We start from the raw sequence: 25,498 nt of genomic DNA on the forward strand, positions 1-25,498 counted from the left end.
GATTACACTGGGAGCGGGTACAGGCAGTTGCAATTCAATAAAAGAGGGGGAGGGAGACCACCGTAGAGGTTGCAGATGGTATTATTTTTCCTTCTATAATCCAACAAACCAAACCTCCGTGCAAAGGTGAGGTGTCTAAATTGGCAACGGTCACGTCCTCCCCTCTTTTGCTCTAAGGAAAAGTAGCAGCTTTTAGACTGGCAGAGTTAAACTGTGTGACTGCGTGTGAATCCCAGTCCCTGTGATGGCTGGAAGTCCCAGTGCCTGGAAGGGAGCCTGGAAGCACCTGGAAGGGAGCCCGCGCTGCTCTGAGCTCTGTCCCCGGGGCGCAGCCGCAGCGATGCGGAGCCGGGGGCTCTGAAACACACCTCACGCTGAGACACACACCAACATCAGGGTTCAGCAGCTTCTTCCTCCAGCTCTGGGGCACCAACAGCAGAAGGACACGGAGCTGTTGGAGCGGGGCCAGAGGAGGCCCCGGAGATGCTGGGAGGGCTGGAGCCCCTCTGCTGTGGGGACAGGCTGAGAGAGCTGGGGGGGTTCAGCCTGGGGAAGAGAAGGCTCCGGGGAGACCTTGGAGCCCCTTCCAGTCCCTAAAGGGGCTCCAGGAAAGCTGGGGAGGGACTCTGGAGCAGGGAGGGGAGCCATGGGACGAGGGGGAAGGGTTTTAAGCTGGAAGAGGGGAGATTTAGGTTAGAGATTAGGAAGAAATTTTTCCCTCTGAGGGTGGTGAGCCCCTGGCCCAGGCTGCCCAGAGAAGCTGTGGCTGCCCCATCCCTGGAGGGGTTCAAGGCCAGGTTGGCCGGGGCTTGGAGCAACCTGGGCTGGTGGGAGGTGTCCCTGCCCAGGGCAGGGGGTGGCCCTGGGTGGGCTTTAAGGTCCCTTCCAACCCAAACCATTCTATGAATTACAATCCCACCAGCAATATTAATAAAACATCGCCACTCTTTACAAGAAAGCTGGGGAAGCTTTACCTTAACAAGATGATTTATGCTGATGCATACTTTAAAAAAGCTACAAATGCTGTATTACAAAGTATATTGTACTAACATCAGCATACCCCATATAGCTATTTTCCACGTGCAGTTCAACTGGAGTAAAAAGAAATTATATATAAGAAAAAAATTGCCTAACATTTGAGATAAAGCACCTAAGAGTTTAAGAGTTTCTGTCTTCAATACAAATTTCTTACGGGGAAGTTTCCTTGCACCAGCAAGAGGAGTTAGCAAACATTTAAGAAAGGTAATACTACGAAAGCTTTTTTTTCCCTTTTTACTTAAGATCTTGGTTCAAGGCGATACGGTTTAATCTCCCAGTTACCACAGGAAAATTAGATTAAAATAATATTGCTGAGCATGTTTTCTATAATGCAAAATTAATGTAAAAAATTTCAACATGGGGGGGGCGGGGAAGTGGAGAAGAATCTGAAAAATTCCACTGCTAAAAGATTTTTTTTTTTCTATTTCTGTTCACCTTCTAAATAATAATAAAGAAAAAAAATCTATTTCAAGTTCCTGCTTCCATCTATTACTGTAGGCCTTTGCTAAGAAGGAAAAAAAACCAAAAAAACACCAACGAAACTATCTAGAGGTTTGAGCCTGAAGCAGATCCCCAGGAAGACAAGAAAGGAAAACAGAGCAGCGTGAGATCCACAGAACAATGACATTTAAAGTTCCTCTGAAACCCCGAACAAGCTTCCTGTGCCATGGGCAGGGCTTTTTCCAGAAAGCATCCTGTGGCTAAACAACGAAAACACAGCCCTTTGAATGAGCAGAATCTCCACCCACCCGAAAAAAAAAAAAAAGAAAAAAAAGAAAAAAAAAGGGGGGAATTAAAGAGCATTTCTTGCTTGCTTCTGGGTTGCAGAGTTATCGGCAATCCCTTTGAGATGGGGTGAATGGCTAATTGGGATGCGGCCACAGTTGGCAATTACATAATGGCCTCCTGCGGAGCCACGGGGGGAAAAAAAAAAAAAATCACGATTGCAGAGATTTTCACAGATTAATACAGAAACGCAAGAGCCTAACGATAAAGCACGCTAATAAAAACACATCCGAGCTGGGAGGGACTGTTACTGCTTCACTGCCTGGAAAAAAAAAAAAAAAAACCAAACTCTGCGCTGAACGCTGGCAGGAAGACAAGACAGGCTGAGAGCAACGCACGTCCAGCCGCGTTTGAAAAGACAATTGCAAAACCCAAGAACTTTGCCATAAATCGCATTGCAGACCTGAGCCAAAACATCCTGACGGGCCATTCGCACAAGAGCTCCTCCCAAGCACCCCGAAACGAAGAAATACTTTGTCCGCGACAGCTGCTGCCGCCTGAGGATGCCCAGCGTGGCGGCTGGGGGTTGGCGGCAGAGGGGGAGCCGGGCTTTCGGCCACACGCCGCCCGACACCGGCCAAACCTTCCCATCGCAGCGGCAGAGCAGCACGCCGCCCCGCAGGAGATAAAACACAACAAAAAGGAGAAAAATCTTCAAGGAGAAGGTGCACCTGGACGTAGAGGAACCGTTCAGCGCCGGCTGCATAAGCCTATTTAGGAGCACAGTCGTACTTTAAAGCGTGCCAGAAGAGATTATTAACTGCCTTCAGCACCAAAGTAATAATTAGCTTTAAAAGTAATTACAACGGTTTTATTTTTAAATGAACAAAAATACCATCAATTCACTTAGGAAGCAAGTCAAGGTCTCAACTTAAGAGGAAAAGAAAAAAAAATCAGGAAGGGAGACTATGAGTTTTTGTAGCTGAATAAACTGCCTGCAGTATTAACTGCTGAACCGGTGAAATGGAATTTCAGATTTGCCATGGTTATGTTTAATTTTAACGGAATTGAAACTACTTTTCCGTCATTCCTCCACGATTTAAAACTTATGCAAAACTGGCACTTTATTCAAATGTCTAGGGCTCTTCTTCAACCCCGCTACATCCCAAATCTCAGGACAATTAAACGACCAGGCTTTCCTACGACTCGAGGTACTTCACAGGCTGGTGAGCGGAAGAGTGGATTAAAGGACTAGCAAAGACCATGTCTCCACAGAGAACCCAGTTACAGCTAATCCAAGCACGCTCCAAGATGTCACGCTCAATGCCATCACCATGCCCCATTTTTGTCATTAAGAAGATAACAGTCTTTGGCTTCCGAAAAAAAAACCCCAGGTTTTGTAAACCCTATGGAAATACAGGATTTTATTTTTTTTTTTTTAAATGCTGCCTGAGAAAATTCTTCCAAAGAGATACAGCCCATCGATTTCTCAAAACCGGAGCCACGTCCTCTAAAGCAGGATTTATACGGCAATATCATGATGCTGGCTCAGTAACGACCAAAGATGTACCCCACTTCCAGCTGATAACTGCCCACCTAACATTCGCATCTGCAGATTTTGCGCTGCCAACGTGGCAGGTTCCCTAGAAAAACCTGGCAGCCCTGGGTCTAGGGAAGGAAACGTGCTGCTTACCCTGGGCCTGTTCCTTCCAGGAGAGGAGCAAAGCACACAGCAAAAGCCCCGCCGCTATCCTGTAGCTCTCAAACAGCTAAACAAACACCAAGGTTAACTCCAGGAAGCGCATAACCAGTTTGTTAAAATATAAATAACCCCAATGACAACAGAAACCAAAAATACTTTATTCCTACTACCGTTACCGCAGCCTAAGGAGAAGAGCTGTGTCCTATCGGAACAAATCCCGTCCCCTTCAGCCCGAGAGAGCTCTGATGTTAATGCCCCTGTTCCAGTACCTTGTATTTCTGCCTCAGCTCCTCCGTGTCTTCTTTCTCCACCTCCAGTACACGCCTCCGCTCAGTGGCATCTTCGGCGTAGTCGAGCTTTTTTTTTTTTTTTAAGAAAAAAAGAAAGAAGAAAAGATGCAATTTGTCCCATAAATACTTTGCACCATCATAAACACACGCTGAGACCATCAGAATGCGTAACTTAAAGATGAGGTTTGAAACCTCATGAATATTTGCATGCTGTACTTCACTCTCCCTCTTTTGTCAGCCCGCACCATAACCCAGGTGCCAAATGGCTCGTTAATCCCAGGTGGGGGCCGCCAGCAGGCGGACGTGAAGCCGCAAAGCCCAGGAATTTCAGATAGCATCCCGATCTCAGAACTCAGGTGCCCACGGGTAAACAGAGGCTGTATTTTTGAGAAGCGTTTTCTTACTGTGTTGATTTAAGAGCATGTTTTTGTTTACCTTTGATGCGCAAATTCTCACTTTTAAATGCCGTCCCTACCAGCTCCCCGAGAGCCACGCAAGGAGCGAGGGGGTGCAGCCGGGTGAGCTTACCTCCATCTCCATCCGCCCCATGCCCATGACATCGTACTTGACGACGATAGGGATGGGATCCGTCCTCCCTGTAAGAGGAACACACAGAGAGGAGGTCAGCGGCCGCTCCGTGGCCACAGCTCGCGTCACACATTGGGTTTGGGTGGTTAGAGATCTTGCCTTGGAGTGCAGAGACCAGAAAGCTACAGTGAACCAAACACAAGCCATTCTCACAGCTTACGGCCAAACCTGCTTCTGGGCTCCAAACCGGCTAAATGCACCCCGAGCACTGATAAATGCTATTTTCTGAACATTAACTGGTCACATAAAATAGTCTCGCGGTTAATGTTCAACCGCGACAAGTCCTAGGGCAGGACTTGAGGAACGGACCTCCCCCTCAGCGCTCCCACATCATACTCCTCATCGTCTGATGCGAGTGAAAAAAAGCATTAAATACATTTTACTGCCCTACCACATTAATAATTGATTGGGACTGTCCTGTAAGAGATGCGGAAGCCTCCCTCCTGCCGACTTTTGTCCCTTCCCAGGAGCGAGGAAAGCTGAGCACAGAAACCAAAGTGCCTCCATCCAACGCGACCGCCCGGTCCAGGCCAGGGGGTCGGGCAGCGGCTTCCCCAGCTCCTGCAGAGATGCTCTACCACCGCTCTTCTCCCCCGTAAGCTGTGAAAAGGACTAGTTGCGAAGAAAATTGACTTTGAACTAATCAAACTATGCTGGAGATTTTTTATACGTATGTATATATGTATTTTTAAACATATCTTTAATCCACTCATAACCAGCCAAACAAAGCAAAATGGGGCAGACAAGCACTTTACTACCACAGCTTTTTTTTTTTTTTTTTAAATTATTATGATTATTTGTATTTTTACATCACAACTGGCACTGGTCGTTGTGATGTAAGCCCACTGAGAAAGTACTTACCTTACCCGGTGCGTACCTTGAGTGAAAAAACAGAATGTTTACTTCCCTTATTATCGCTCTGGTTTTGGTGTAAACAACTGTTTTGTTATACACACATACACAGATATTATACCTTTGGGCTCAAAGATCTACAGGTTTTAATCATGCCAAAAATTGCCATCCACATGGGCAAAGGGTTAAAGCCTTTAAAACTGCTTCGGAAACGCCTGTACAGGCATCGGCTTCTCTCTTCTCCAATATCAGCATTCCCTAACTCCGGGCCACGGATCTCAGACCCCGGAGTCCTCCAAGGGAACCTGCTCTGGCCGGACTTGATGCGGTTTTTCTTTCAGAAACAAGTTAATTTTAATTAATCACTTTCTGGTTTTGTTTATACGCCCGTACATTTGACAGGCGTATATTCACCAAGTCCAAAAAAAAAAACCTCTTTGTTGTGCCGATCCGAAATAGTATTTTGTATCGAGCTGGCGTTGGGAGCGCTCTGTTTGAAGATGTTTCTCTTACGCCCAATGGTATAATAAAGTAAGCAGTGACTGCAATTTTTAGCAAAAGGACCAAATTAAAGACAGGTTATAAAAATGACTTCCTAAGTGCAATATCACTTTCATAACGTCTCAGCCAGGGATTTACTGGTAAGCGGTGAACCCAAATGGAATGGCTGGCAGCAAGCGCCAACAATTTGTTTAATTTATTATTTTTTTGTCCAAGCTTTTTTTCTTTTTGTTTTTGGTTTGTGGGTTTTTTTGGTTTGGTTTTTTTTTTTTTTTTGGTGTTTATTTGTTTGCTTCTCCAGCAATCGAGATCTTCCAATGCAGCCTGCGTAAACCCCTGCGTACATCAATGCATCAGTACTTTTGCCTTCTAAGGCAGTCAAAGTTTTGGGTTTTTTGTTTGGTTTGGTTTTTTTTTTTTTTCCAAAATCTATTCAGAAATTGCAGTAGCAAGTGCTAGCGCCCATCGTGTTGGGGGGGGGGGGGGAGGGGGGGGAATAAATAATCAGGTTTGGACAGTATTAGAAATTTACGTTTAAACTGATTTTGGCAGTTCTAACACAAACAGAAACATCCCTTCTTAGCAATACCCTTTAATGAACAAGGATCAGACAAGTGTGCATAAAGAAAGGAAAGGAAAGGAAAATGAAAGACCAAGCAGAAGGATGATGGCTACAACAGAGAAAGTAAGCCTAACATATTGGTGCACTGATGACAAAAGGAGTAATTCAGTCTGAAAATAAAAAATTACCACTGCTAAGTTTACCATCACCACAACAAGTCCAGGATCATAACGCTGTAAAAAAGAAACACCATTTGTTAGGCAGAAACCATGAGGGGCAGAAAATAGGCCGTTTGTAGTAGGCAGGGAGGATGGGTTTTAAAAAAAAAAAATAAATAAAAAAAATAAAATAATAGTAATACGAGGCTTCTTCCTCACCCCTCCACCCCATCGCCATGCTTTGCCCTGCGGAATCAGGGAGCGGGTACATTTTGGAGCAGTTGTTATTGGGTGTCGAGCAGAGTTTTTGGGTGTCGGAAGCGGTCGAGCTCCTGGTGACAGCCCGGTTTACAAGAGACACCGAGGCACATTTAAGCAGGCGGTTTAAAAAGGAAACAAATCAGAATCTTAAGGCAATTAGCAATATTTTGGGTCAAACGGAGCTCTGTTTTCAGGTATGAGGAGAATATTCAATGCGAAAAGCGATGCCTTTGTTTTAAACTTAACCATCATTTAATTATGAACGAAATACCAGCCAGCGTGACATCCAGGTGACAAGTGCCACGTCCCAGCACTTCGGGCAGGTAACAGGGCTAGGGACAGCGCTGCCACCGTCCCCGACACCGACACGGCAGGACACGCAAAGCACTGGGCCATCGGAGCCGGGGCAGCCTCGGTCCGTGCCCTCGGAGAGCCACGGGCTCCGTGTCGCCGAAGGGCCACCGCTCGCCCCGCTGGGTGCCAAGGGGCTGGGCGAAGGTGGAGACCAGCCAAAGGGGAAAACAGATTTCAATTAAGCTCGTTAAGTTCTCCTTTTAAAGAACTTCCTCAAGAAAACTTATTCCAGAGCTACTGTGCAAGACAACACGGTTTTACCAGCACGGAAACGTGACTCTCGGCCGTTGTGGGGCTCCCAGGTTTAGGGCTCCTGCTAATCTTTTTTGGGTACACCGACATATTTGAAGGGAAAAACCGAGATTTCAAGAAAAAGCCACAATTCCCACACTTCATGCCGCTGTGCAGGGTTGCAACACGGCCACACCGATAACGAACCCCACCCCATACATTAAATCATGCAGAACACACAAAGCTGTGTCCGGGTCCCATCCCCTACACCCCAGAAAACGTATTTTCTTTCTGAACCAGGTCACAAACTCTCTCCTTCAGAGACTGGTCCCATCCCAGGCTGCAAACCCCAGAGCACAGAGGGTTATTGTATAAAATTCTTCCACACGAGGGGAAAACCTCTCAGTTTTTTATCCTCGGAGAGGATAAAGCATAAATCTCCAACAAGATGGGCAAAACAAACAGCTTACTGAGGCGTTGCACCGTAGAAAATCTAATTTCTTCAAGTAAATTCAATTTGTAGTTGTTTCCTTAATTCAGAAATGAAATGAGATTTCAAAACTGACCGGATATACTTGCTTTGGTTCCCCTGTTCCCAAAGAAATGGGGAAGCCTTTCTCCCAGGCTTGTGGAAAGAACTGCTCAGCCCTAAATCCACCCCCCTGCCCAGAGCCCCACCAGCGGCAGGGAGGAGGCAGAATTCGGAATTCTCCACGTTCACTCCTCTTTAATTGCACAAAGTGATTGAATATGAGCAAATACTTTGTCAGCAGTGCTCTAAATTAACAAATCTTGGGAAAAGAGTGAATCCTGATGCTTCGGGGCTTTAGGACGAGCCCCCGTGGGGTGGTGTCGGTGGAGGAGCAGCATCCCATGGCTGCGGGTTGGGGATCCAGCTCCGGACACAGCAGGTCGATGCTGCTCTGCTCTTCAGAACAGGACCCTGCACCAGATGGACCCACCATCTGAGCCCGGCTCGAAACGCCGGCGTTGTCAACACTAGCACACATTTTATCATCTTTTTTTTTTTTTTTTCCTTTAAACAGTCAAAACAGAAAACTGTTTTCTTTGACAATTTGCGGATTCAGAACTCGTCCCGCCAGCAATAGCGCGCTCCACCACAGACACAAGACGTTTCTGATGGTCTGTTTAAAGAGACAAAAAGAACAGGATACTCCCACTGGGGGCGGGGGGGGAAAAAGGTACCCCCAGAATTACGCGTTCAGGTAATTCAATCAAATATATCTCGGTGTATCGCTTATGCGCTGCATGTAAGCGCCAGGGAGGTAACAGAACAGCCTTAATCCTGCTCACTGCATTGACTCCTTAATAGAAATTCCTCCCAGGTACAAGCTTTGTGGGATATAATCCTAGAGGAGCGCCTGATATCACACTCTTCATCAGAGAAGAATTTCATGAACCGAGAGTCTCGGGAAGATACAACCATGGGACGTGATCACATCGAGCACAGAGGATTTTTCCTTATTTGCTATCTTTATGCTACAACCGAAAACAAACCCCGGGTAAGAGACAACCTTCCAGGAGGTTTCAGTTGCTCTTGGAAAGGGACTACCGCAGGGGTCAGAGCCACGGCTGTGCGGAGGCAGCGCTGGGGTGTTCCGCGATCATGTCGCTGGGTTTGCCGCGGTGGATGAGGGTCGGTGCGTGCACCACCTGCGGTACAAACCCCGCCACGGGCTGCCAAAGGCCATCGGTGCCCGCAGTCCAGTGTGGGTGCCCACAGCAGCGCACCACAGCCGCAGGGCGTCATCGATAGCCCAACAGCCCTCACCTTGACAATTCAGACTCCTCATTCAGTGCTTCAAAAGGGGAGAGATGAGGAAATCCACTCAATTTTCCCAGGGAACAAGCCCTGGCATGCTCTGTGGTGCTCCTCGCTGCCTAAAAATGAGGCTACGTTAGCGAGCTTGTTCGGATTGCTGCAAGAAGCAAACAAAGAAACAAACAAGGGCAGCCTTTTATCCTGGTCTCCTTGGGGAATTAGATTTGCGAGCTCATCCTGTTTATGTTCGGTTTCTGGAAGGGGTCACAAACAATCAAGAAATTCAAATGTCTGCCATCCTCAGGACAAGCGTCAAGTCCCAGTGAGGAGAAACTGTTCTCCAAGTAGACAAAAGCTGCGCTGTGAACTTAATCCTTACTAAGCAAGGGAGAAAGACATGCAAGAGACAAGTTGCAAACACCCCAATCACATGGAAAATTTCAAAGAGGACCTTAAAACTTCTTCAACACACAGGCCAAGGGTGACACTTGCCGAAAACCGAGCATAGCTCCCTCAGCTGCTGCAAGGGAAGGCACATAGCAGAGTCTGGGTCAAAAAAACATCCCTAACCCCAATGAGGATCAATGGTATTAAAGAAGGACATGGAAGATGTTAGAGGAAGAACATAGGTCCTGGTTGATCTAGAACAGAAATCAGAGATGAGTCGCTGTCTGTCTTCACCTCGGTAGGTGAAAAGGGCTGATCTGAGGTTACACCGCGAGAGCGGGGGTAGGTTGTGCGCGGCCACGGCCACTTCGCTTCCCACACACCCACCCTTCACAGCTCAATAAAAGTGCTTTAACATTATACGAGCACAAAGGGCAATAAAGCCTGACACTCAGCCAAGAGAAGGACATCTCTGTCGCAACAAGCACGCGTCACTGAAAGAACAAGGATTTCATTGACTCCGCACGCTCGAGTAACCCATAAACTTATCACCCGTAATCGAAGGAAGGCTCTTGCACGTGCGCAAGCAAACACGGGGACGAGTGCTTCCCCAACACAGACACTGAGTAAACCTTCCTCTAGCTCTGCGGTCTTGTGGATTTCCACGCGGCGCTGAAGATCGGTGCGACGATAGCAGGCTCTCAAAGCCACACTACCCAGGTTTTTCAAAGCCAACTTCACATGAAAATAGTAGTCTTAAAACTCCTGCAATGATTGATGTTGCAAACACCGCAAGTGGGAATGTTAGTCTACGCCAGAACTCAGGTTCCCGCGAGGACGTGTTAAGATACAAGAAGATAAGATTGTGTTCACGTCTGTTTCTTGGCTAAGACTGCCAAATCATTCCCTTCTTAATGAATAAAGGCACTGTTTAACATTTTTATCTTTCTCTTCCATATTTTCTTGTATTCATTACTAAGCTTCAAAACCCAGAAAGAAATATAACATTCCTCATTTCCTCATGGTGTTTTTCTCGGATGCTCATTGTTCCATGTTCTCAAGGCCTCACAAACATCTACTCTGTCTGCCTTCGTGAGATCAGAGGATTTAACAAATGGAAAAATACATTAATATATTCGCTGTAAGCCATTTGGGGAACTGGTGACAGAGCCAGGATTCGAGACCTCTGGAATTCAAACCCTGAGTTTATTTCTCCAAGCCGCAGCTGCCAAGCGATCGCATTTGCGACTGATCTCAGTCGCTCGAGCGGTCGAAGCTCTGCTTATTACTCCCCAGGCATCTAACGAAGCTGGCATCCAGAAAACATGGTGTGCATCACCCGCGGCCACCTGACGGGGTCTTGGAATAGCGACTCTTCCTGAGCTCGATCTCAGAAATGAGAATTCTGGCGGAGGCTGCCAGGGAAGGGCTATTTCCTGACGGAGCCACAGGACCACTTCTTCACCCGCAGGCTCCCCTCCTCTCTGCACATCCTCCTTCAGACGGTTCCGATCTTTCATTCCGCTCCGCCCTTATATCGAGAGGGAAGACAGGAGCTTGTCTGAACAGATTTAGCGAAGAACGTGCCAAATAAGAACCACAGCGTAGTATAACTGAAGGGTGGGGGGGGAGCGACTAAATTTATCATCACAGAATTTGCAAGTCAGAGCAGAAATCCACTTGTGCTTTTTTTTTTTAATTGAAAACCATGCAATAAAAATACAGTTAGACGGAGGAACTGAATTCTAGCATTTTCTAACAAATCTGATATACCCGGCTTCGCTACCTTGTTAGATAATTTATAAGCTCACGAAAGGATAAAAATAAAATCAAAGCTCTGTTATGCACGCTTGTAACTGCTGCTGTCTACGTGTCACCAGTGCGATTTATACTGTGAGTTTGCAGCACACCTTGATCAACAGGAGCAGCACTGCCTTGACAATTTGGAAAGGGTTTATTGTTTTTAGCCCGAGTGGAAGAGAACGAGCGGGCAGGAAGGGCTTCGCGGCTTTACACGGCACTGCCTCCGCCATGACAATAGCAGTTCTGCTCCCCAGGAGGATTCAGCCAGCCTTCCAGAAGAGTCACGCTGAAACGATGCCCAAACTTTGCTAAAAACATAAGCAAAGAAAAAGGACGCCATCGCTAAATAGGAATCAGGGGACAGAAGGCCTTTCTTTGGGACCAAAGGCTACAGGTAAAGCTACTGCCGCTTCAACTAACTGCCCCAGAAGGGGGGGTTCTGCCCCTTTTCTGAACAGAACCACCTGCTGGTTTTATTTTCAGAAAAATTGAGATAACCCAAGTGCTAGTACAAAACAGCATCCCACAGAGAGCCTTGCCGTCCACCTTGAAACTTAACTTCGTTTCACGTTTCGCCACAACAATAGTCAAAAAATCATCACAAGAGAGCTGCGTTAGTCCCCTACAGACAACCGAGGAGCAAACTTGCACGAAGTTTCAAGGCTCAATTCCAGTTCCACACAAAAACCTTGTATTTTCTAAGCTCTTTGATTCAACAACACAAATACTTAAGAGTAACTATGCCCTGACAAAAACATACGTTATCTGTTGCCATAGCAAAATACTAGATTCTGATTCACCTCTCAGACATACCACAAGAGACCAGGATAATCCCAGTCTTGGGAATACTGTGAGAAGACGAATTAAATCGATGCTTTTCAATGTATCAAATTAATTACACGCTACACACTGCGTGCGAAGGGAGATAGCTGGTGGTGTGGGGAAACTCAACTGCTTTCTCTACAGGTGTTGGAGCAGTTTTTAAAGAGTCAAGGCTGCAGAGAAACACATTTTGTTAACAGAGGACTTTAAAAAAGGCAAATTTAGAAAAGCGGACACAAACTTGCCCCTGGGAAGTTCCATCTCAACACGAGGAGGAACTTCTTTGCTGTGAGGGTGGCAGAGCCCTGGCACAGGCTGCCCAGAGAGGTGGGGGAGTCTCCGTCTCTGGAGACATTCCAACCCCGCCTGGCCGCGTTCCTGTGCCACCTGCTCTGGGTGACCCTGCTCTGGCCGGGGGTTGGAGGGGATGATCTCCAGAGGGCCCTTCCCACCCCGGCCAGGCTGGGATTCTGTGAATAACTACAGTTATTACCCAGCACCTACTCAAGGGGTGACGAGGTAAGTATGTGCCAGCCCTGTCCACCAAAGCTGGTCAATCCTTTCCGATGGTCCCTTCCGTACGAGCAGAAAACATCAGACAGACCTTCCTAAGTGACGGGCCAGCACTGTCCAAACCTCCACACCGCCTCTCTCTGCAGGAGACCATCCCTTGGGGGCTGCCCACCCTCCGCAGCCCTGCTAGGACAGGGGAAGCAGTGGGACAGCCATGGGAGCAGGGAGATGGCTGGGAATTGGCTCTGCAATACCAGAGATGGGGGCATTAACTACCCCTGAAAGCCCATCAGGTCCACCCTGGCCAGCTCGATGAGCTATTCCTCCCACACACACGCTGTAGTCCTGACCTCATTCCAGAGCGCCACGGAATTCTTTGGCTGTGACTCCTCAAATGAGCTAGGTGACCGATTCCAGAGAGCCAAATTAAAACATCAGCCAGTCTGAAATGCCAGGTCATTGCACGGCGTGTCCTACATGTCATCCTCCTCCTGAGTGCATCAAATGAAGTCACACGTTCCCGTGATCTCTGGCAAAGCCAAGTAATAGCCTTTGTCTTTCCTAAGGATAGCATTCACCTGCTCTGTTCAGTTGTCCCTGGTCTAATTAAATAAGATTAAACTATTGCTGGTTGTCTTGCACCTATACCCCTAGAGTACTATTACCTCGTATTAAACACACAAGGAGCAAAAGAGAAAACAGAAGTTTTCAGCACAGGATCATTATTTTTTAAACACGACTTGTCAAAAAACTGAAAACACAGGGGAAGCGTGAAGAGCTTATAAAAATATTTTCCAAAAGTCTGATTAAAATTATACCACTTCTGCATGTCAATCTCTCAATGCTTTTCATAATACTACTCTAACTTAATGTGAAATACTTCTTCCAAGAGAAATCATTAGTATTTGAATTCAAGATTTCACTCAGCCCTCTCGTTCCCCTTCTGACTCACGGAACTCCTCTGATTTATTGAGAATCCTCGGTCTCATTTAGCACAGGACTTCACGCGAAGGTCAGCCAGTGTTCTTAACCACATCTTTTGCTAGCTTTTTTTTTTTTCAGTAGACCACAGAATTCTATATTATCAGCTACACATGTGTCCTGTCGCCCCCCCCCAAAAAGACTAAACAGTCTTCAATCACCATTTTCTCCTCTGTTAGGGCACCACCATCACACAGTCTCTAGAGAAAAGCGGTTCCTCGTACCATACTTTCCAGATTAAAAAAAAAGATCTCTGTCATCTAGCAACCCCCTGGTTCTGCTTCTTCGTATTCATTGGCTGTGAGCAAGTCGAAGCATCATTTCCAAATATAACACAAGTTGGCTGGGGGAAAGATATGTGAAAACCATCAGAAGAGAGGAGCAGAGGAATGACTCTGCTGAATTCATTACGAGCTTCTCCAAACCAATATTCTAGCACCCGCACGGTCGGAGACAACAGCACTACCCCTGTCTGATACCCCACTCCAAACGCACCTAAAATAAAACAAAGGATGCAGATGTGTTAGAGTAACAGCTCCTGTCCTTAAGGGCATGGATTATTTATTTTCTTATCCGAGTAGCTCAGCTCTTCCACCAGCATCACACAGACGCCTGCTCCGACGGTTAACGAGAGTTACACCACAAGGCAGCAGCCGGCAGGTACAAAACCATCCTGCTTCGGAGACACTGGAGAGAAGGAGCCAATCTGCTGGGCACCTTTGTACTACAACAGCAGAGTTTTAGCACCAATATTTGGCAAGTGCGAATTTTAGGCTATTCCAGCTTCCGCCCAGAGAAACAGTTCAGCACTCTCACCGCTGGATTATATCCGCAGCGGGGAGTTAACACGATGGAAGCCATCACAAGTTCTTGTTGCACAACAAAATAATGGTCTTACTAGAAGAAATAAGTATTTCTGACTGGCAAACATAACGTAGTATTAGTTTCAGTGAATCTTAAAATTAAGAGTGAGCCCAGTTCAGATGAACATCTAGAATTAAAAGCTACATAACAAAAATAAGCACACTGAATTCATCAGCTTCCTTTTAATCTGAAGTCAACTGCATGGAAAAAAAAGATGAATGCAGTACCAATTCCATTTATGTAAACCAAAACTCAGGTTTTTGAGGGTTTGCGGCAAACACCTTCTGCAGCCAAATGCAGGAGGTCAGATACCGTGTCCACAGCTAAAACCTACTTGAAGTGGTTCTCCTTCTGCTGGCCCTCTCAACCGCAGGCTGTTTAGGAGTTTAGGCTCAAGCACAGCACGAAGCAAGCAGAGATGCTCTGCATTTGCTATCCCTACATCTCCTTAGAAACCCCTCCTGGTCTCTCCTGAACAGGAAGGCAGCATGGAAGAGAGGAAGAACCTGTTTGTTTTGCTCTTCGATTCTCAGTGCACATCGAGTGACTTTACTCTTCAAACTCCTAGAAGAAGATTAAAATCAGATGCAAATGTTTCCTTCCTGGCAGTTTATATTTGGATTTTGGGACAATCTAAGATTCACGTAAAAAGGTCACTGGATAATGAATTAAGCACTTCCAACACAATCATCAATGCCACAGGCAACAGGCACAGGCTGTAGCCGCTCGTAAGGAGAGGGAGTGCCCTTGAAGTCTTTCTGTCGAGCAGAACCAATTCCTGCACGCTCTGCAAAGCGCACATTAGGGAGGTTTCAGCACCTACCTGGGTTAAACTAGACAGGCTATTTTAATTACTGCATTTCTATTAAAATGCAGCAGACGCAGGAAAACCCTCACAGCCCATACCCAGGATTTCACCGTACCTTCCAGACAGTTCAAATCACCAGAGCTTCAATAACACGTAAGAGATACGGTGCAGATTCAATGCTTTGAAATGCTGAGTGGGAATATCTAAATCTGGAAAAGTATCCAAAAGCAAAAGCCTGATCAACGCCGGGGGAAACCCTGGCTCTCCGTCCTCAGGACATGGTGACACCACGCTCTTGCCCCAAACCCAAGACTATACACTCATCTGCTGTTTGCTCCGTCACGTCAGTGCCTGCTACACCCCACGGCACGGGAACCCTCGGGGCTGCGCGTCCAAACGCCGCCAGGGCTGCGAGAGGGCTTCAGCTTCTTTCAAGTCTTCGTGTTTCCACACTGGTGACGTGCAGAGCAATATGGGGCACCCAAAAGAGAACACAGACCCAATCACACCAGTGAACGCCATGCCAAAGCAGAAGCCCAAGAGGTGACAACTACAACCATGTCCTGAGCTTTGGCACCAGCACGGGACACGAGAGGACTGTAAGAGCACCATGCGTTAACCAGAGGATTTCAAATGACACCATGTTAGAGGAGGCAAGAAGCATTAACCACCAATGCAGTCCTGTCTGAGAAGTTAGAGTGCCTTAGTCCGAGAAATTAATATGCATTCCCAGAGCTCAGAGAACTCGTTACCTCTCAACAGTCCTCCACAGCGCAGACATACTTATCTCTAACGGGCTCGCTGTAGGAGCAGGGAAGTCCACTTACAAGCTCCCAGGTCTTCAGACTAAGGGTATGGGAACACGAGGGAGTTACTTGGAGGAACTCTGCTTCAAACACTTCAAGAAGTTTCTACAGAACCTGCACAGGTTCTCGTAGATAAATGCTGAGCGCCCCACTCCCAGTATCCAGACGCTGGATCCACCAGCAGCTCAGGAGGAGTAACTGATGGGAAGCACTACCTTCAGTTCTTCTCAACACAACAGGGTTGGTTGTGTGCTCCCACCTCGGCTGGCACCTCTGCCGAACAGCTACCGGCCAGGGGACTGGCCAAAGCCACCCCCACGGACTGGCCAGCACGGGCTCAATTTAAACCACGGGATTTAGCGTCACGGGGAGAATTGAGGCTCAAGACAGCACGAGGACTAAGTGCATTGGCTCAACCAGCACGCCAGCGTCTCAAGGAGATTTGCTAAATCCCTGACAAAGAGACTGCGGGGGGAACAGGAATAAGTCAAAGCCGTGAAAGCCCTCTGGAGAAACTAGAAGCCCATCCGTGAGAACCTCTGCCACTACTTTCAGTCTTCAGTGGGCCCTTTTACTCGCCTTCTAATGGCTTCTGACACCACTGTGAAACATGCACACCAATCTCTGGAACCAGCTTGTATTTTTAATTCTTTTAATACCAAAGCGTCCAGCCAGCAGAATATCATTATTACGGTTTTAGAAGCTGCAAAACTACCCGTTAGTAAGTAGGCAGTTAATTTACCTCCCTCCGAGGCCAAACGCGGTGATCCGTACACGACACACACACATCGCGTCTAACCTGCACCGGTAAGTGAGGCAGCAGCTTCCACTGGCAAATTGCTAAATATGAAACTCAACAGTGCATTCGTTTGGATATATTAATAACAGAAAGAAAATCTAATCTAGGAACAACAACAAAAAAAAAAAGCAGAAATAGTTTTGTTACAGACTGAAGCTGGTGTTGAACGTTTCAGATACAAGCTACTGGACTTACCCTGCAGTGACTTTCCCAATCCCTGGCCCAGCTTCCACCCATGTTTCTGGAGTAAGCGGTGTCCAATATTATCCTGACAGACAGAACAGAGAAAACAAACCAAAAATATTCCAATAATATATTCTTCCCTTCCCGCTGACATTTAAACATGTGATGAGCAAGAGATTTTCTACATATATATGCATGCAAAAAAATGCTACTGAAAAGGCAATATATGCCCAATAAAAGGGAAAGACAAATGTCAAAAATTGCTGGCTAGAATTTTTCCAGGGGGACGGGGTATCGGGGAGGGTCACTTTCTGATGGTGTGCTGGGCAACTTTTGTGCATCACGTTTAAAAAAAAAAAAATAAAAAAATAAAAAAAAAGCAATGTGGGAGAAAATAAAGTGTACCAATAAAAATTGACAGTAAAAAGCATAAAATCAAGCTATTTATACAATCATATCCATCACCTAGACAGCACCACTTAAGATTTATTTTTTTTTTTGTAAAGAAAATCTACAATGTGTTTAGTCATTTTGTTTGTGTGTCAGGCTTTTATAATACTGAGTAAGTTGTAAGTGCAAGACTGCCCCACCACTAGAAACCAAAACACAATCATAGCAAAATCCAGGCTAGACTTGATTGGGTTTTTTTTATATATGTATATATATATATATAAACTAGCATGCAGCCAATATTAAACTGAAAAAACAGTGAGTTAGTAAAACCAAAAAAAAAAAAAAATCAATTAAATAAAATGAGCTCAAGCACAGACTGGGTGATGCATTTCACATGTAAACTAACAAAAATACTAAGATGTTAGAATGAAACAGGCCTAGCAATAAGTTAACAGCAAGGAACCATTAGTGCATGTAGGGGAAACAATAAGCATAATGTCTCATCTTCCTAAAAAAAAAAAAAAAGCTATTTTGGAATAGGTGGAAAAGTACCGACGCAGCAATTAAGTGTCAGCTTTTGAAATCAGGGCTGAGCAGGGCTCTGCGTGGAGTTCATTATGGTTTTATGCAAGATTTTTTTCCCCCCCAAATAAAGAAAAAAAAGAGTGCTAACGGCACCCCTGTGACCATCAGAGCTGACAGCTTGTCCCTTATTGACCAGTTTACTAGCAGCGACCAAATGTCAGCTCCTCAAAGGACTCTCGGTTAGGACCGTGTTCACCTTCTCATCATAAAAAAATAAAAATAAAAATCAGATACCTATTTGTTGATTATTAATTCTCATAAGGCAAACCACAACTCAATATATCACAGAACTATCCTGAATTATAACAGGCTGTGAATCCATAACATTGAGTGATACATGGAATCTTAAAAAGAAAATAAATTTAAAAAAAAAAAAGGTCTATGTGCTGCAGGTTTCTTTAATTAAATAACCAAGTCGTCAACAATAATCGGACTAGCAGGTTTTTTTTTTTTTCACTCACTCCACATTGAAGGAAACGACCACACGGTTTGCAGAACTTTGGTGAATCAGCTTGAAAGACACAATCTTCCCATAGATATTGGCTGCATGGATACGTTTTTCCTCAAAGAGCCTCTATCCAGGATAAATTTAATTTTATTTTTTTTTTTCTGATACACCAGTAAAGCGAGACATTTCGTCTCGCTGTATTTTTCAAGGCAGGAGCGTAGGCCTTCCCCACACTACCAATTCTCCCCCAGGACGTAATTAGGGCTACATGGGAAGAAAAAAAAAACTAAAAAGAAAAAAAAAAAAGGAGAAGTAAGGAAATGTCTGGTTATAGAAGCTTAAGTCAGTTTAAGCAAAAAAAAAGGAAAAAAATGAACAAATATGGATTCCAACCACAAACACCATGGAGAAGACTGTCGGTTCGGAAGCGGAGGAAAACTTACCTGCAAATCTATCTCCCGCGGGCCGTTTCTGCAACGGCCACAAACCGCCCAGTCCTTCATGCAAAAGGGGCCCGAAGTTCAAAGGGTGCGCGTGTGCGGATAAGGCACTAATTGTTCTACCATTAGCATTGCAACCCTTATCTGACAAAGGATCATTGAATCCCGGTCTTTAAAAGCCGCTGCTGACCAAAATGGCTGCATTTTCAAAAAAATATAAAAATAATAATAATAATAATTTAAAATAAATAAATAAATAAAAAGGACAAGGAGTACTTTGCAATCTTTTGCTAAGTGGAGATGAGACATTGTGCTGACTGTGTTGTGTTATGAATGCACTAAAATAAACAGACAGATGAAGCAGTATGCTATTTCCAAAAGCAGTGCAAGTGGAGTGAAAGCATTTCCATACGAACCTGGCTTTAAAAACTGGGCTGTCAAAAGAACAGTTAAATGTAACACAAAGTAAGAAACTGTCCAATCACTAATGGTAGTTTTTCTTTTGCTTTGTTTTCAATTCACTGCTTGCAAGTAATGTATTTATTAAAGAAGAGTGAAAGCATAAAATAAATTCAACAAGTCAAGACCAGCTGGGAGATTCAAGAGCGGTGTGTTGTGACTGACACAGTGAAGGGGTAAACAAATGTTAAAGGGGAAAAAAAGAAAAATTTAGAAGGGTTATACACATTAGCACCACTTTTACAAAACCACTCAAGAGGATGGTTGCAAGTTGTTTGACATAAATTGGAATTAGGCCTGGATATTATCCTGTCTCGGTTCCCAGGAAGGGGGTGGGTTTTTGTCCGTGTCCCCCCCCCCCGATCGCTTCCATTTGTTTGCTTAAGCAGCAAAACTACTTCCTAATTTTAAATATTCCGGATTTGAAACAGAGCGTCTTGTGTTTCACTGAATAGGGAGTTTAATATTAACATCTGAGCTGGGACCTAGCCATTACCCTGCTCGTTTCTAACCACGTTCTACCTTCCTCCCCCAGTTCAAACCCCTACGGCAGCCCTCTCTCGGAGGCAGGCTGGCAGCACAGCTCTTCAGCAGAAATGCTGCCCTAAAAATTAAGTTACGGAAGGCCAGTCTTGCTAGGCTCCCCCGCCAGAGCCATTCTGCAAAGCCTGGGGGGCAGCTGGGGACATCAGGGCCACTATTTGACATGGAGCAGCAAACACTGCAAGAGCTGGTGGCTTTTTTTTTTTAAAAAAATTGCATTTTCAAGTGAAAGTTCTGTAACAGCGTGGACTCTTTTGCATGGAAAAGATGTCTTTTTTTACACCGAAATTCCTGTCGATGTCAAGAACTGTCATTCCTTTTGAATAAACTATCCTCATGTTGTAGCAATTCTCCTCCAGGAAGAGTCGCAGCCACCTACAAAAACACCACCAGCCCCCGGAGGAAATCCCCCCGTTTCTCAGCGGAGAGCTGGCACGAGCCTTCTCACTTCCTTACACTATCATTTGGGAGCTCCCCGTGTTACAGCCACAATAAAAATTATTGAGGCAGACAAAATAAAGTCTCCCAGTAGGTGTCTGAGTGAGCAAGGGAGCTCTCGTTTGCCATCCAAGCTACTCACGAGGGCAGCGCCATCGGTCTGGGCACGGAGACAACGCTGGGCACCAGGCTGCGGGATGCTCGGCGTGGCACGGAGGAGCTCGGCAGGCTCTCAATGGAACAATTTACACCTCCCGACATTACTCTCACCACTTCGGAGCTGCTCAGTAGGGATCGGTTCTATTTACAGAGGGGGAATTTGCACTGCAGATGAAGCAAAACTTTTCCAAAAGTATGTAGGAAATGTAAAGCTCTTGCCTTCACCAAACTGCCATGGGAGTCAGCTAAGCTACGTTGGAACATCTCAGCCAAAGTGACCTTCTCCAACAGCTCAAATTGGCCTCCCCAACTGTCCATCCTGTTCCCTGACTGCTTTCCAGGGGTCCCAGTGATTCCCAGTATCAGGATATCCCCAGCATAAATTTCTGACAAAAGTCCTGGCCAATAGAACAAAAAAATAATGCATACAATGAAAAGATGCGTACAAGAACTGAAAGGTTTTGATGATGCTGTATGTGGGATATAACCCGCAGTCAGTGGATTGAGCTGCATTATGGATAAACCAAAGCACTAGTTTTGCCTAATACGGGTTTTCCGTAAGATCCCCACGCATCGTATTCACACCGTTCATCTCTCGGCATGGGCAGGAACCATACGTCTCTTGAGTGGATTGTAAGCTGTGCTGACTGTGTATGGAGGAATCTATAAGCAAGGATCGGATGCTACTGGGTGAACCCATGCAAACAAGAGGTTGAAAAGATTCCCAAAACAAAACCTATAGCTCACTACAGATGACACAATGAAGACTAGAGAGAAAAGCCAAATAGTAATGCTACACCATTCAGCTTCAAGAAGCACATTATTTATAGCGCTGTCCACATATGGCTACTGCTAAATGTCAAATCAGCAGCCTCATCAAATTACACTTTGGAACTAGCGGAGTCCACAGATCTGTACAGATATGCAGTGCGACAAAACCCAGCTTCAGCTCGTACGGTCGTCTACAAGAGCCTGCGATCCCCAAACAACTACCAACTGAAGCCTGAAACCTCGTGTAGTTCAAGGACCTCCTTGTGTAACTAAGCGGAATTAGAGAGAGGTGGGGGGGGGAAAGGACATTTGTTAGTTATGACAAGGACAAACTAACAAGCTCCAGAATAAGTGGGTGATACGCAGTCTCGCCTCCAACCTGCGACGGGGACAGCTTGGTTCGACTCCCTGACACCCTGCGCACTGCCTGCTCAGGGAAAGGGCCGCTTCTCCCGGGGGTTCTGAGGGTATCAGTGCTCTCTCCTACTTGACCTGTACTGCGGGGACACAGAAAACCAGAAATTCCCAGCAACAAGATTCAGTGAACAAGTAGAAATAAGGAATTCACGTGAAGGAAATCTGGGTTCTATTAGAGCTGCAATACTTTGTGACTTCCCATTTGAGCACCTGAACTCAGGGCACTTAAAATATTTTTAAAACAAATGCATGCAGTTCCTTGAATTTAAGAAAGGGTTAAGTGCTCTGATTTTTTTCAAGGACACCAGAGGTTCCACTGACGTGAACAGCCAGTGTAAGTGCAGCATCTTTCAAACCAGAACAACAAGAAAAATGTTATTTGTGGGGAGGAAAAAAAAAAAATATCAGTATTTGCAGCTATGAAGAGTCCATTGATACAAAATATTTTCTTCAATTTGGTAATGGAAAATAGCTGGCTGCTCGTTTAGGCTACGTACATCCTCTAGCTCGTGTCAGCTCTGCTTTCCATAAATGTACTTTGGTTATAGTCGCATGTGTCAGTCCAGACATCTTTGGCCTAAACAAGCTGCACAAAGCAGGATTTCCACAGGAACAAAAATACTAGTATGCTAATTGAGGACACGTTTCAACATTGTAATGATCTGTAGACTCCCAGACCTATTTTTCCAGCCACCTTTGAGTTGCATGCTGTAGCAGTACAGTCAGCACCTCTCAACAGATAATGCTGCAGAGACGGATCTCACTTCAGCGCTGATTGTCAAACTTCCAGTGAAACCCTCTGCCCCCTGGGATTTCCAAATGCAAGCTACCACCAGTCCCTAAAGCATTTTCGTAGCACTAAGAGGTGAGAAGCTGCAAGAAGCACATTTCAGAGAATATACTTAATCCGCTCTTCAGTCTGCAGAATAACCAAACTTTTAACTGGGAAGTGTTATCATCTGCTATTGTTAAACACTCTTCCTCGCACAAAGACATTTGTCATCCAAACTATTCCCCTAATGTGAAGGCAAAGGCTCTTACTCATTACTCTGAGCAGATTCCTTCGTAAAGGTCAGTTGAATTGCTAACAGAGAACTGGTTAAGGATTATAAAACAATTTGTGAATAAATGTTAATATGGCAAATATTAATGCGTGGTATTCGCAAATTATATACTTGCCCTGACTCCTTCCCTCTCAATTTCAGTTCAAGGATGGTCGCTTCTGGGTGAGCAAACAGCACAAAATACAAGGGGGCAGAAAAAGCAGCATGACTGCGTCTTTCCTAGTGAAAAGCCTTACAAGAGAGGTGCACCGCTAAGGTCTGACAAGAAAACCATTCCTTCTATTAATGTGTGTCATGTGCCAATTTAAAAAGCACACAGTTCATTAAGAGCGTGGGAGCAAAATCATTTTCACGGGTGTCAGGAAACTTGACAAAATTATTTATGCTTCCCAGCTGCAGATTTTCTTTTAAGAATCAACAATGTACTTGATGAAGATGATGCGAGAATTAACCTTAAAAGTGACCAGTTTATTTCTGACTGCAGTTTCTGACACCAGGCTTGCTCCTGAGATAAAAAACCACCCCGTACAGCAGCTGTAGCTTTTAAACTCTGGGACTAGCACACAAAGCCAGCTCAAGTGTGCTCCGACGCAGACCACCGCCGATGTGACAATGCAGAACATACATTTACTCAGTTCTGTGACTCCTTCCAAGAGTTTAATGTCCCAGGCTGGGGGTCTTACACCTCAAATGCTTGCTTCTCCTACTACAGACAAAAGGAGAGGGAAGCAAACTGGATTTTAAAGTAAGAATAATTGGAGGTTTTAACTCCTCCAGCTCCCAAAGAGGTAAGCCATTCTCTCGTCCTTTCCATCAAACTGTTTTCAAATTTAACTATACGGCTGAACTGTACATATTAAAACCTACCAAAAAGTTGTAAAGATTAAAAATGTCCCCGTATTTGGATGGTGAGATATATAGGAATGAAATATTAAAGCCGTAATTGAATTTAATTTTTCTGCCACTGTTCACCATTAATCAAACTGCAATGAAGTATTACTTCCGCAGAGGATCCAAGCTGTACTGGGACTGGCCCGTGCTGTTGGGTCCAGCGTACTCGTCCGCGTTTTACATACTTCTGTAGGCCTCGCTCCCTCCAGAACACCGGAGGGATGTCATCTGTGCCCACTCCTACTCCTCTGTTTGGGAAAACACTTTTAGAAATCAGATAACCAGCCCAGCCTGTAAGCGGTATTTGAATTACTTTGAAATGCTGATTTCCAGCGTGGCACAGAGCAGGCTACCAACAAGTATTTCTCATTATATTTACCTAAGGAAACAAGCTTGGCATTTTAATTAAAATCCCCATAGCACAACGTAAGGTTGAAGTATTCAGGAGAAGATTGAATACGAATTCCCATCTCTGCAGCATTATCTCATGCGTCATCAATTACTGCCATGCCTAAATCTAGCATCATGCCAGCACATTAAGACAGTAGGTACTATATGCAGTGTTCACTGGACCAGAAGAACAGAAATAAGAAGGGGGAAAGGAAACCCTAGAGAAGAAATTAAAAAAGGCAGACCGTGCAATACAAACCAGATCATGGCTGCTTAGCTAATATGGGCCAACTGCTGCGGAAGAAAAATGTCGAACACCCCAAGTTGTGTAAATTTTTTGTAAACATCTAACACGCACACAAACACACACACACAACACCAACCTACACACAAATGAAAAATATATATTGATCTTTTTGCTAACACTAAGTTTCTTCTAAGCGCAGACTAACATGAAGAAACTTTAACAGAGAACTTAAGTTATTAATAGGGAAAAGAAATACCTCAGAAGTAGTACTTTCTTAACAAAAATCTAGTCTTAATCAGAACACCACTAAGTGACCCTCGATTATGCACTACAAGTTTTCTTGCTCTCATTCTGAAACTGCAAATGAAACTTAGCTAAAGTTAAGTGCCCAACTTAGGTCCAGTTTAGGCTGAACACGCTCTTGTGCCTAAGACTAGCAGGAGACGCTTTGCAAACAGAAAAATTTAAAAGCTCCAAAAAGCTTCAAAAGGTCAAACTAAACAAAACGTAGTCTTTCCCCATCTTACGGCTGTGTTCTCCACTCCTAATTCAAAGTAAAGCCATACTTTAAAGAAACTCACGGCGCAGTTTCAGATTCATGGGGAAGGACTGCTACACTAACACTGTAACGCATCCGTGTTTCCTTACTGCCAGGTGTCATTCTAACACTTTAAACACACCAGTAATTTTCCAAAAATATACACTAAAAAAAAAAATATAAGGGATCAAAATACGTTCTACTACACTATTCCATCAGGTTTGCATAGGAATTAAACTGATTCTTCAACCAAAAGTTTAAAAACTTAACGAAATAAATATCTACGAATGAATGTATTCTTTTAAACAATTTCTGAAATATCACGTTAACTAAAGTTTCAAGTCACCTATAGTTTTAGGAGAACTACTTAAAGATTACATCCCAGGCCCACTTAATCTCAGCATGCAATTTACCACAAAAAAGTTAACCCTGTACTGACAAAACGATGCCCACTCCTATCAAATTTGACTGCATTCACATCAAGTACCATCCGATCACGGCCTAATTTTCGGTGGGTTGATGATGCTGATAAGTCTGTATGTGTCTTACCGATTCTATGGGCTTGTCTAGAGACGCCTGCTCTATCTCCAGGTGCCCTTCTTCATATTGGTCAAAGTGATTGCCCTGCAAAAGAAGACAACTGTTAGCTCTAAGGCAGAGAACGCATCACCAAAAGTCTAGTTTCAAGATTCACGTTTGTATA

At 44.9% G+C, this 25,498-nt stretch overlaps 1 protein-coding gene across 7 annotated transcripts in view; it reads right to left on the minus strand.

The window, feature by feature from the left end:
• GPATCH8 (G-patch domain containing 8) overlaps positions 1 to 25,498 on the minus strand; it is a 59,723-nt gene that overhangs the window by 18,373 nt on the left and 15,852 nt on the right. The window contains exons 2-8 of one of the 7 annotated variants that reach the window (XM_063354770.1): positions 25,345 to 25,419; positions 24,270 to 24,304; positions 19,295 to 19,312; positions 17,025 to 17,097; positions 6,448 to 6,492; positions 4,285 to 4,352; positions 3,736 to 3,822 (exon numbers count right to left, since the gene is read on the minus strand). In XM_063354770.1, the coding sequence (XP_063210840.1) occupies positions 3,736 to 3,822; positions 4,285 to 4,311 (114 nt within the window). In that variant the 5' untranslated portion in view covers positions 4,312 to 4,352; positions 6,448 to 6,492; positions 17,025 to 17,097; ... (1 more) ...; positions 24,270 to 24,304; positions 25,345 to 25,419. Of the gene's footprint in view, positions 1 to 3,735; positions 3,823 to 4,284; positions 4,353 to 6,447; positions 6,493 to 17,024; positions 17,098 to 19,294; positions 19,313 to 24,269; positions 24,305 to 25,344; positions 25,420 to 25,498 lie in introns of those variants that run through there. The other 6 variants (XM_063354767.1, XM_063354769.1, XM_063354766.1 and 3 more) reach the window with 6 other exon arrangements.

This window comes from Chroicocephalus ridibundus, chromosome 17 (assembly GCF_963924245.1).
Source record: "Chroicocephalus ridibundus chromosome 17, bChrRid1.1, whole genome shotgun sequence".
NCBI classification, from domain to species: Eukaryota; Metazoa; Chordata; class Aves; order Charadriiformes; family Laridae; genus Chroicocephalus; species Chroicocephalus ridibundus.